The 11758-nt window shown below is 31.6% G+C and overlaps 3 protein-coding genes across 6 annotated transcripts; 1 reads left to right on the forward strand and 2 right to left on the reverse strand.

Annotated features, from left to right (window-relative positions):
• Positions 1–849: 849 nt before the first annotated feature.
• LOC105835381 (cell division cycle protein 27 homolog) lies at positions 850–10599 on the forward strand. Of its 4 annotated transcripts, XM_036289923.1 has the most exons (13): positions 850–1015; positions 6609–6699; positions 6984–7059; positions 7187–7334; positions 7419–7799; positions 7865–8180; positions 8252–8440; positions 8515–8758; positions 8839–9019; positions 9228–9453; positions 9542–9669; positions 9752–10073; positions 10153–10599. In XM_036289923.1, exons 2-13 carry the CDS (start codon positions 6673–6675, stop codon positions 10303–10305), a joined length of 2391 nt encoding a protein of 796 aa, XP_036145816.1. In that variant the 5' UTR covers positions 850–1015; positions 6609–6672; the 3' UTR covers positions 10306–10599. The 4 variants fall into 4 exon arrangements, with proteins under 4 accessions (XP_036145816.1, XP_036145811.1, XP_036145812.1 ...); XM_036289918.1 differs by lacking the exon at positions 6609–6699; XM_036289919.1 differs by lacking the exon at positions 6609–6699 and having other exon boundaries at positions 7865–8174.
• On the reverse strand, positions 2616–3652 carry LOC118646619 (gephyrin-like). The gene is made up of 3 exons (XM_036289925.1): positions 3526–3652; positions 3254–3444; positions 2616–3150 (listed from the first exon to the last, which is right to left on the reverse strand). Exons 1-3 carry the CDS (start codon positions 3596–3598, stop codon positions 3127–3129), a joined length of 288 nt encoding a protein of 95 aa, XP_036145818.1. The 5' UTR covers positions 3599–3652; the 3' UTR covers positions 2616–3126.
• LOC114254071 lies at positions 3803–6512 on the reverse strand. The gene is made up of 8 exons (XM_036289924.1): positions 6094–6512; positions 5759–5868; positions 5443–5633; positions 5104–5377; positions 4753–5016; positions 4419–4488; positions 4212–4338; positions 3803–4124 (listed from the first exon to the last, which is right to left on the reverse strand). Exons 1-8 carry the CDS (start codon positions 6119–6121, stop codon positions 3845–3847), a joined length of 1344 nt encoding a protein of 447 aa, XP_036145817.1. The 5' UTR covers positions 6122–6512; the 3' UTR covers positions 3803–3844.
• Positions 10600–11758: the final 1159 nt, after the last annotated feature.

Raw genomic sequence — 11758 nt, forward strand, 5'->3', positions numbered from 1 at the left:
TTATGCCATTCAGTTATTATATATATGTATATTTGAAATTAAATATCACTCACCACTACGCGTGTTTCAATTGTGTATAAATTTCCTTTCCGCGCGCGTAGCAATTAATCCTCCGGTTGCCATCTTTTTGCGCAGAAACTCACATCCAATGCAACAATCAAGCGGTTATGTAGTATTCTAATATGATTATCGCACGATTCTTCAGTAATCGAAGTTGATTAGTTCCAAATTAGTTCTCGTCGAGAATCCCAATATTTCACATTCCCAACGTCAATCACACGCGATGCGCATTTTCATGTCACGACAGAAGAAACACAAACAGAAAACAGTCATGTACTACGACAACCGCGCTGTTACGAAGGATGAATTTTATTTTAAGTAGTAGAAGCGTTCAAAAGTCGCGCGGCCAACTTCACGCGCCGCCTGGCGTGGCGTGACGGTGCTGCCACCTGCTGCATCTAGCACTTTTTCATCCCATCTCACGCTTCTGATTGGCTGTCGCGGACAAAATATTGCGATAGGCTTGTAAAACTGCCTTAATTAATTTAATGCCTAAAATTTTATTTGGATAAAAATAAAACTTTCAAAATATAAATATAAACTAGAAAGTGCCTTATGTAAATGCATAGCAGTTTTTATAATGCTTTTACTGTGATGGAAAACATTTGGTAATATTGTTCGGTTTAATTCTCGCCCATCAAATATCGTTGAAATTCGATGAACATTTTTTTGTCAATATGTTATTCACACTGATTCACACATGGATAGGAAAAACAGTGTTCAGAATTTCTATAGTGCAGATAAAATATTCTATATAGCATTTCTGTCTGGGCTGCGTTCGAAAACGTCACACGAGTGCTCTTGAGTTATCATTCTATCTTTGTTTCACATAGAACGAACAATAAGGATAGAATGATACCCGAGAGCACTCGGGTGACGTTTCCGAACGCAGCCCTACATGTGTATTTTTATACTGTTCTGCAAGATTTATCACGAATATTACGATTGCATAAAGGTTAGATTAGGTTAGATTTATTTTTAATAGATTTTATGTAGAAAAGAAACCATGAATATATGCATTATGGTTTTTAATTACTTTAATTAATTATTTAAGCAAATGTTTTTATTTGTATTTAATGTAGAGTGCAATGTTTAGTTTCCAACAAGAGGCGCCGTTTTAGGAGACTTGTGCTATTGGTTACTTTCCTCTGTGTTCTCTATGGCTGTGTTTCAAAATTGCTGTCAGTATACGTAATGGAAACTATAGATTTTTAATACTGGTAGCAATTTTGAAACACAGAATATATTTTTCCAGTAAGATTTTGATACTACGAAATATATTTTATTATAACACCTTAAAAAACACAGGTGTATGATCATACCACACACCTATTTCATAACATGAGATGAAATGTGTTCAAATATGGATTTGTGTCAAAATTTACCAATTCAGCATTATTATTTTGCAAATTTACCATAATATTCTGCACTCTATCCTCCTTTTTAATGAGCATTGGACCTATGCATATTAATATTTAATTTTGAAATATTGCTATCTGCATAATACAAAAAAATTGTAGAATGATAATATAAAAATAGTTAGAACAATTATCTCTCTTTGTGTGTGCGCGTGCACGTGTGTGTGTGTGTGTGTGTGTGTGTGTGTGTGTGTGTGTGTGTGTGGTGTGTGTGTGTATTATAAATAAGTTTTTTACCTTTAAAGAAATTTTAGTTATTAATATTTTTTCTGAGAAGATTTATGATCAAGAGTAAGTAATCTTTTGCATAGCAATATTATCACTTGCCATGTTTCTTTGCACAAGGACAACAAATAAGTAGTACAAGGGTCAAAATGAAAGATAATGTGGTCTACATTTAATTTGTAATGATCACAATACTGTTAAGTCTGATTTATGGACTGTAACTTATACTCTGTTAGCTTTGTACTATCCTTGTAACGTTGCATTGCAACTTTCAACATTGCAATGTTGATACAATGTAGTTGCAATGATCTGTGTTATATGGTGGAAATTAATTAAACAGGATGACGTAGGATCCTCTTAATATACAACTATTTCAATAATACATTATTAAATTTATTATTTTTTAATTATTTTTTATAAATGCTTTATAAGAATAGATAGTTATAATGTTATAATATTACATATATTACTGCAAATTTATAATTCTTTTTGTACAATTATTATTTCTATTAATAATTAAACTTGACAACAGATTAAAATTACAGTTTTAAGTAAAAATTGAGTACTATTGAATTCTAAATATATTTCATATATATAATATATAAAGTAAGTTAAAGGAAGATGCCACTTGGGGATTATAGTTCCTTCATAAATTAAAATTTGATTATATATGTAATAATTATGTGTTAGACCAGTGTTCAAAATTATTATAGAATGTAAATATTCAACTGAAGATATTTAACGTAATTCCAAAATTTATTTTAAAAAAATCTTATGTAAAAGTATTATTTTTATGCTTAATTTTTGAATTTATTTTGTAAAAAAAACTTTTAATAATCAAATTGTTCATATACTGCTCTTTAAAATTTTATTTACTAAAATTAATTTGTATCATGATACACAAAGTATTAATATGTTTACACTCAGAAAACAATTTAAACGAGAAAAATTACTAGTAGGATAATATTCACTTAATAAAATAAAATGGTAAGATTCACTCATACATTGAAAAAAAGACTTTGTTATAACAATCTAGTCGTGGTCTAGTCAAAATTACTCAAAATCTTGCCCAAAATCTTAGTGAAGTAGTTTCAACTAAATGTAAGGTAATTAATTATAACAAAATAATGCAATTATAACAAAATGTTTATAATTATTACCAAACGTTTTGTTAATATTATATGCGAATGTTGGTCAATGAAAAATCTCTTAGCGAAGATTATTTCAAGTCAGAAAGCAAATGTATGAGCTAATATGTATGAGGGCTCTAATTTTGGATACTCAACGTACGTCGCGCCGGGGCAGCATATATTACAAGTGCATTAGCGTCTCGATAGTTCATCACGTTTTGTTTGTTTTTCAAGCGCAAAATCTTTGCAAATGTGTCTTCTTCGATCAAGTGTAAGGCCGCCCACAAAAATTCCTAACTCTCTTTTTGCTGGTATGCCTAATATAATATTATAACAGAATATATATATAAATGAATATAAATATATATATAAATGATCATCTTTCCTTTCATACGCGGAATATGAGAAAACAAATCTTACGCAGGCAAGTATTTGGGTAGAGTCCTTATGGAGGTACAAGCGCAATTGGTCCAGAAACGGCAGAAGGAATATTTGTGTAACAATAGGAACGGTTGCTGGATTTGCCGACATGCACAGGAAATATTTTTGTTCGTCATCAACCTTGCACGTTGCAAACATTGTCGATTTCCCTGGTTTCATATCCACGCGATCTGAAACGAACAAAATAAGGATCGAGACGTGTCACGTAGCGTATTACACTGCAAATGATTAATATGTAAGGAAGAATATACCAAAGTGTATAGTGGCATTAAAGTTTTGGATTAAGATATCCTTCAATATGCCTTTATTATTCGCACGGCTCATCGTCACGAGTATGTCTACTTTTTTTAAAGCGTCGCTGATTTTGTCGATTATGGCATTCCTCCTGCAAGAACATAATCGTTAAATTAAATGTAATGTTTATGTTAACTATTTGTACTTTTATATATATATATATATATATATATATATACATACACATACATATACATCACATATTTTAAATTGTATCAAATCGAGTATTTCAATCGTAGTGACTAGAACAAAAAACGCAGTAAATTTCGATGACACTCACTGATAAACCGAAATTCCGAAGTCCACTGAATCATAATCGTTTTTTCTCAATAAAGAGCTCAAAGTTATCCTATTGCTGTCGTAGATGCGCCCTGGAATTAAAATATTTCCAGGTTCTTCCAACTCGTCTCCAATCGATATCAAACCTATAGAAGGCTCTTTAAAGACAATAATTTCATTGATCCCACATAATGTCAAAATTCTTAATTCTGCTGGTCCAAGACGACAGCGTGCTCTTAAAATTCGCTGTTTATTTTTTATCTCACAACCAACATCTCTTCAAAAATAAATAAATGTTTTATAATAATAAAACAAAGTGTACTTTGAGAGACACGTTAAAAGATATTAAACTATCTTTGCGTACCTAATATTTGCACCCTCCTGTGGCTCAATTAGAACATCAATTTCTTGTGCCATATTGAAATAATCATTATGATCGTTTCGTTTTTTCGCTATTTTTACATTTTCGGGCATCACAACTGCCGTTGCTCCTACATATAAAAACAGTAATTGATCTCTCCTTTGGCGTAAACTAGATATGGATGTAATTTACAGTTCAAATTTTTCTTACCGTCGGGTATAGCTACTCCAGTTCTTACCCACATGCACGTGCCATGTACGATCAAATTACTGCCAGTGGCCTGAAAAAGAAACATCTCTATGAGATCTAGCTATTTTGCATGAAGCATACGCGACTTGAGATAACGTTAGCCAAATCCGACTAATTTAATTGGCGATTGATTTAATCGGTAATTTTAATTCCTGCAGCATATTTTTTGTATAATTTGATTCGTGCGATATTTTCTTCCGTATAATGTAGAAACATTAATAATCCCCTTCACAGTGTCAAAATCGTGTGGGTTATTACTTTTTATATAATTATTGGTGTCCGATCGAAATCTTACCGCGGAAGATGATGTCTGTATAACTTTTCTTATGCCCATTCCATCACTGGCCAGCATCGCATATCCATGTTTAGCCGAAGTTCTAAAAGACGGCACGTCTGCTGTGGCATACACAATTTGGGCCGATACCCTACCATAGGCATCTCTCGTACGTACGACTTCGGTATCTATTAACGATGCTTTTTGTGTTATATTCCGTATTATGTCCAGTCCTTCAGGTACTCCAATCATTTTCTTTTCTTTTATATCCGTTTCTTTTGCGTCCTGTAAAAAGAGTCTATTAAGATCTGTATACATATAATACGGTCTTGCGAAAAGTTAAAACTGCTCCGTGCGTCAAAAATATTTTACTGTTTTCTTCCTTGGATAAGTGATGTCTGAATGGGTTGCATTATCATGTCGTTTGTCATCACACATTTGTTTCTTATTGGCGGAATACAAATAATGTGTAGGATCAATATCTTTTTTTTTGTCATTCAAAGATTTTTGAAATTTATTATATTCGTTATTCACCAACCATACTATTTGCATCAGCATTATTATATTATCCTTTAAAATGTTTCGTAAATCTTGATAAGGGCACGTACTGATGATAAGCTTTCGGTTTCGTACTGCACATGTGGGACTAAAAACAAATCAACACTGTAAAAACCGTTATCTCGAATACTTTGCAAAATAAGTGAATTTTACCTAACAAAGCCTGTCATCTTTAAGTCTTCTTCTAGAAATGACATTGTCATCTTCAGTCCTTCAGAGATACTATTATCATTTATTTGGTTAATCACTTTATGTATAACATTGTCTTTCGAGGGAAGCTTAAGATCACTAGTTATGATAACGATATCACTTGCATCCTCGTTAATTAGATAAATTAAAGATTTCTATATGTAATATAAATTATATAAATATGTATGTAAATAAATTGTATGTATGGTTAATTTAAACCTAATTTTTTTTCACACGTGCATGCGTGTAAAAAAAATTAGGTTTAAATAATTACAGTTACCTTCATTATGTTTTCATCATATTTTATAGTCCTACAGGAAGTCAAAATTCCTTCTATAGTGGCTATACTGTCTTTTAGATAACAAAGATTTTGAAGTACTTTATCGCCGACTGTAAACAAGTAAAATAAAAAAATTAGAATACTTTATGATACTTTTTTATAAATTAACGTTTTATAAAATTATTAATAATTGAATAAACGTATACAAGTACATATGTGGAATTATTTTAAATCTTACGTACGCTAAACATTTGGTTTGGATTTTTTAAATATAATAATTAAATTTTATAAGTATAATACTTTAAGTATAATATTTATTTTACAAGTAAACGTACCGTATATAATATCGAATTTGAGAAACATTTTATCACTTTTTTAATTCTCTTTTTTTCGAAAAATTTCGTTACTGTTGAATTTTTATTGTTCTTGTCTTCTGTGTTTAATTTCGATGCCCGATATCCGTGGACTGAGCTCACTTTGTTTATTCGACGAATCAGTCAAACCTTAAACGGTATACGAAGATGTTTATATATATTTCTTTTCGAAGTATTATTTCTCAGATCCCAAGTTTCGTTGTCTATGGCTGCGTACCAATATTAACTGCCAGTACTGAAAATCTATAGTTTACATCACATACACTGTAGAATTTCAGTACTGGCAGTGAATATCAGTGAACATCGTGTAATGCGGCGCACCGTAGAGTCTACATTAAAATATTATTAGAATCGATAATTATTTTCTACAGATTTTATATTAAACTGTAATTTAAAAAATATATAGTGTTTTTGTTTAATTATTATTATATAATAAATAAAACATAACAAAATAAAAGTTATAGAATTTTCTACAGATTATCAAAATATAATTATAAGCTAGAGATTAATAGTACTTCCACTTGGGTGAAGAAGAAGAAGATGATGATCGTGCAGGAGCCCGTACAGGTATTATAATTATTAAATTAAAATAAGACTTATAGATATATTTTAGGAACTGATAAGTAACAATAATATATTGGATTACTTATGTAATAATGTATAATAAAACAAGGTATCTGTGCTTCTCTCTAACATGTTGAAATCTGAACATACGGATAACACATCTCAGTGTAAAAAATATGGTTTCCTTGTGTGTTGTTTCTTTGTTATTTTTTTTTATTTACTTGAATTATTCCTAGTGGTGTTACATAATTATTTACCGAGGTAAATGTTGAATTTTCTAATTTTAGGCGGCCATATGGCATTCTTTGGACCATTATGATTATCAGGATGCTATATTCCTGGCAGAACGGTTATATGCAGAAGGTAAGATTGTTATTTTTATTTATTGATTTATTCTCGTAATATATTGAAACAAATTTATTAAATAATTTAAAAAATATACTGATATATTGCTGCAATATTATTATTCTTGTTATTATTGTTATTACAGTGGACACAGAGGAAAATTTGTTCCTTCTGGCAACATGTTATTATCGCTCTAGCAGGATTAGGCAAGCTTATGCTTTATTATCCCAGAAGGCGCCTAGTTCGGCACAATGTAAATTTTTATTAATAAAATGTTGTTACGATTTGGAAAAGTGAGTAATATGATCATCTCGTTTTGTTACTGCACTGCTGAATGTAATGCATGCACATGTTGACCTATCCTCAAAATTTTCTAGATATGTGGAAGCAGAGGCAGTAGTAGTCGGCAAATATTACAAACAATTAAATTTAGAAGACATTACGACCCAATTTGGAGAACAGGCGTGTTTTTTCCTGCAGATAATAGCCAAGATCTACTACAAGATGATGCAGACCACGAGAGGCAATGAGGCGCATAAGTTGGCTTTGAAATTGAATCCCTTTCTCTGGCATTCGTTCGAAGAACTCTGTAACGTCGGCGAAAAGGTAGATCCCGCTAAGATTTTTCAGCTAGACAAATTAGACTCTTTCACCATGTGCCATGGTACCGGCTCTACGCTCAACTATGTTACCGAACCGGATCTTATCGTACCTGCAAGTAACACCAATAGTACACCAATGTCGAACGGCACTAACATGTACGTACAAGATTTATATTACGATACAGTTCTATTTTTTTACTAATTTTATTTGTGCACTGTAGAACACCCATAACGACAGCGCAGATAAACGGCGGCCAGGTACCTCAGGTACGGTTGTGTTCCACTATAGAGGAGACGCCGCAAAATGCACCGATTCACTACAGCAATTGCTCCTCTATATCGCCGAGGACTAAGCTGTCGCGTTATCGCAGCATGTTCAGCAATTCCATGAGCCCGCTTTCTCCTAGCTTTGGTATTTTTCCGTTGGATAATAATACGCCTGAGCCAACGGTTCCACCCTCGCATACGACTCTCACGGAGGCCAACAACCAGAAGAGCTTGGTGAAACGCGTCAGTAGTCTAAGAGCTCATGTAGGGGTGAGGGCTGTAATCTTTCGCATCGTAATATGCACAGTATGGCAGCTTGACGTTCTATGTTCGTCTTTCAGCAATTAATGTCGAGGAAAGAGACACCGTTGCAACAAAGCAAATCGGTATTTTCCCAGTCAGGTAATATGAGTAATACTGCCAATATTGTGACAGTGACAGCGCCCAATCCGACTTCACCTCCGTCACCAATGTTTCAGAGCACCAATGTTAGATGGTCCTCGCGAATATTCAGCCAGAACTCCATAAAGGTACACTTTTTTACTTCTTTTCTTCTAATTACTGTCGTTCTCTAACAAATTAACATGACACATGTATATTTTAGGAAAATAATAAATCATCTAATAGGAATAAATTTGCAACTCCAAAGTTCCCGTCTCGGAAGACAAAAGCGAGATTAGCCAAGGCAAATTTAAATAAAATCAATTTCAATGAGTTAAACGAGAGAAATAGAAATGAAAAGGAGAAGAGTGAAACGATCACGTCAGAGAAAGCTGTGGCTAATGCAAACGCACTTAATTCCCAAAGTAATATTCATTCTGGGATAACGTTACAAAAACAGTCGGCAGGTATGTTAGTTACATTTAATTAATATTCAATGTCTTTTTTATTAGGATAATTTAAATTGTTTTTACTGAAAATGTTTCAGAGGGCTTAATGTCTTTGTTGCGAGAATTGGGGACGGCGTATCAGCATTTAAGTCAGTTCAAATGTGCGCAGACGATTGAAATATTAAGTATACTGCCGACGCAGCACTATAATACAGGCTGGGTACTTTCTATGTTGGCTCGTGCGCATTTTGAAATGATGGATTATAAAAAAGCTGCTAGGTAATAAATTTATATTAATCATCACTGTTAAAGAAATATATTTATTTCGACATTTTCTTCTATTTATAATTAAATAGACGTTTAAACTTCGAAGCAAAGAAATGAAAAGAAATGGAGTGCAACTAAAACAAATCTTTTATTTTTAATACATTTTGTATTCCTTTTTAATTTTATCTTTTTAAAATTTTGTTTTATTTTTTGTGCAAAGTTATTTCGTCAAAGTGCGACAGTTAGAACCACAGAGGACAGAGCTGATGGAGATTTATAGCACTGTTTTGTGGCATCTGCACGCAGAAGTACAGTTGTCTACGCTTGCTCAAGATTTGGTTTCCCAAGACCGTAATTCGGCGGCGGCGTGGTGCGCCACGGGCAATCTCTTCTCTGCGCAAACGGAACATGAAACCGCGATTAAGTTTTTCCAAAGAGCTATTCAGGTACTAGACGTTTTATATTAAATATAATAAATTACATATACAATTGTTTTTTTTTTAATTGAAAATAATATATAATTCTAATTATTAGGTGGATCCTAATTTTCCATACGCCTATACGTTACTAGGACACGAATATGTTTTGACTGAGGAACTAGATAAAGCAATTACTGCTTTCCGTAACGCCATCAGACTTGACCCGAGACATTATAATGCATGGTAAATTCTTATAGTTTAATTCCGTTTTATACTTTTTTACTCTCTAAGTTTATATGTAAAATTTCTCTATATTGTGTTGAAGGTTCGGACTAGGAACAATATTTTCGAAACAGGAGCAATATAGTTTAGCGGAGTTACACTTTAAACGGGCTTTACAAATAAACCCGCAGAATTCTGCGTTGATGTGCCACATAGGTGTCGTGCAACACGCTCTGAAGAAAATTGACCAGGCGTTAAAAACTTTGAACACCGCGTTAATTAACGATCCGGATAATACTTTGTGCAAATTCCATCGCGCAAGCATCAACTTCTCTATTGGTCGACATATGGAAGCTCTAAGAGAATTCGAGGAGCTGAAGAATATTATACCTAAAGAATCTCTAATCTATTATTCAATAGGAAAGGTAAGGAAAACTGGAATAGGAAACTTAATCGGATAAAACTTTATTTTAATTTATTTTACATAATCTATTTTTGTAACAGGTGCATAAAAAGTTAGGCAATACTCATCTTGCGTTAATGTACTTTAGTTGGGCAACGGATTTAGATCCGAAAGGTGTTAATAGTCAAATTAAGGAAGCTATATTGAGTCCGGGTCAGGGAAATGATGATAAACTCTCTATAAGATATCAATAATTATTAAGAGAAATAATTATATTACTTATAGTAACTTCTTTTATCTACTATCTTTATCTTCCAAATCCAAACTACTCTCCATACTCATCAAACTACTCTAATATAATACCCTCTAATTGACAATGACTATGATAATAAATGATTATAAATATCTTTTCTATTTTTGACCCATCAACTTCAACCTACCCCTCACTAAACTGAATAAGAATAATTATTATATTCTTTATCATACCATTTCAATTTTGATTGATCCCCTTACGTCTAACACTCCTTTGAATAAATTCTATTAATTTTATATTTAATGAATTTAAAATTTTAATTAATTACTTATTTTCCAATATCATCTTATTTATATCAATATTATTAATTTTTTTAAATAACTTCTTATGACTCTTCCCTATTTTGCGCAATAAATTTTTATGAATATAATGTTTAATCTAACTACTACAACAGTTTACCTTTAATTGTTATTACATATAAATAAAAAACAATACGAAGTTTGTATTATTATAAAATACAATGACACATGACAATCTTTGGTAGAAGTTATTATCAGACGGAGAATATAACTTTCTGTCTAATGTCTTTTGCCTAATTCTGTTCACAAATGAAAAAGGAATGTCTCGGAAATTACATATGCGAAATTATTATTTTGCTTTTTAACGGAGAAATAATTTATAAAATATTTTATTTTTCTATTAGACGGGGTAAAAAATTATGCCAACTAACTGTTGCACTGTTGCACACACCTATTTCTATCATAACACATATGAGATGAAATGTGTTCAAATATGGATTTGTGTCAAAATTTACCAATTCATCATTATTATTTTGCAAATTTATCATGATATTCTACACTCTATCCTCCTTTTTAATGAGCATTGGATATGTGCATATTTTAGTATTAATTTTGAAATATTGCTGTTGCATATAAAAAAAAAATTATTGTAGAATGACAATATTATAAAAGTAGTTAGAACAATTATCTCTCTTTTTTATGTGTATGTGTGTGTATTATAAATAAATTTATTAACTTTAAAGAAATTTTAGTGATTAAGATTTTTTCTGAGATTTATGATCAAGAATAAGTAATCTTCTGCACAGCAATATTATCATTTGCCATGTTTCTTTGCACAAGGACAACAAATAAGTACAAGGATCAAGATGAAAGATAATGTGGTCTACATTTAATTTGTAATGATCACAATACTATTAAGTTTGATTTATGGACTGTAACTCTGTAATATCCTTGTAACGTTGCATTACAACTTTCAACATTGCAATGTTGATACAATGTAGTTGCAATGATCTGTGTTATATGGAAATTAATTAAACAGGATGGATCCTCTTAATATATAACTATTTCAATAATACATTGTTAAATTTATTATTTTTTTATTTTTTTATAAATGCTTTATAAAAATAGATAGTTATAATGTTATAATATTACATA

The sequence above is a fragment of the Monomorium pharaonis genome, chromosome 7 (genome assembly GCF_013373865.1).
Source record: "Monomorium pharaonis isolate MP-MQ-018 chromosome 7, ASM1337386v2, whole genome shotgun sequence".
NCBI classification, from domain to species: Eukaryota; Metazoa; Arthropoda; class Insecta; order Hymenoptera; family Formicidae; genus Monomorium; species Monomorium pharaonis.

What these genes read in the sequence shown, in the direction of transcription:
- LOC105835381 (XM_036289918.1), top strand. Translation starts at nt 959, where the DNA reads ATGTGTATTTTTATACTGTTCTGCAAGATTTATCACGAATATTACGAT. An exon ending in ATGTCGAACGGCACTAACAT is followed by an intron (nt 7,800 to 7,864) that starts GTACGTACAAGA and finishes TGTGCACTGTAG; the next exon opens with AACACCCATAACGACAGCGC. An exon ending in GTTACAAAAACAGTCGGCAG is followed by an intron (nt 8,759 to 8,838) that starts GTATGTTAGTTA and finishes AAAATGTTTCAG; the next exon opens with AGGGCTTAATGTCTTTGTTG.
- LOC118646619 (XM_036289925.1), bottom strand. Translation starts at nt 3,598, where the DNA reads ATGAGCCGTGCGAATAATAAAGGCATATTGAAGGATATCTTAATCCAA. An exon ending in TAATGCCACTATACACTTTG is followed by an intron (nt 3,445 to 3,525) that starts GTATATTCTTCC and finishes TGTTCGTTTCAG; the next exon opens with ATCGCGTGGATATGAAACCA. An exon ending in CTACCCAAATACTTGCCTGC is followed by an intron (nt 3,151 to 3,253) that starts GTAAGATTTGTT and finishes ATATTATATTAG; the next exon opens with GCATACCAGCAAAAAGAGAG.
- LOC114254071 (XM_036289924.1), bottom strand. Translation starts at nt 6,121, where the DNA reads ATGTTTCTCAAATTCGATATTATATACG. An exon ending in AAGATGACAGGCTTTGTTAG is followed by an intron (nt 5,378 to 5,442) that starts GTAAAATTCACT and finishes ATTTGTTTTTAG; the next exon opens with TCCCACATGTGCAGTACGAA. An exon ending in CTTATCCAAGGAAGAAAACA is followed by an intron (nt 5,017 to 5,103) that starts GTAAAATATTTT and finishes CTCTTTTTACAG; the next exon opens with GACGCAAAAGAAACGGATAT.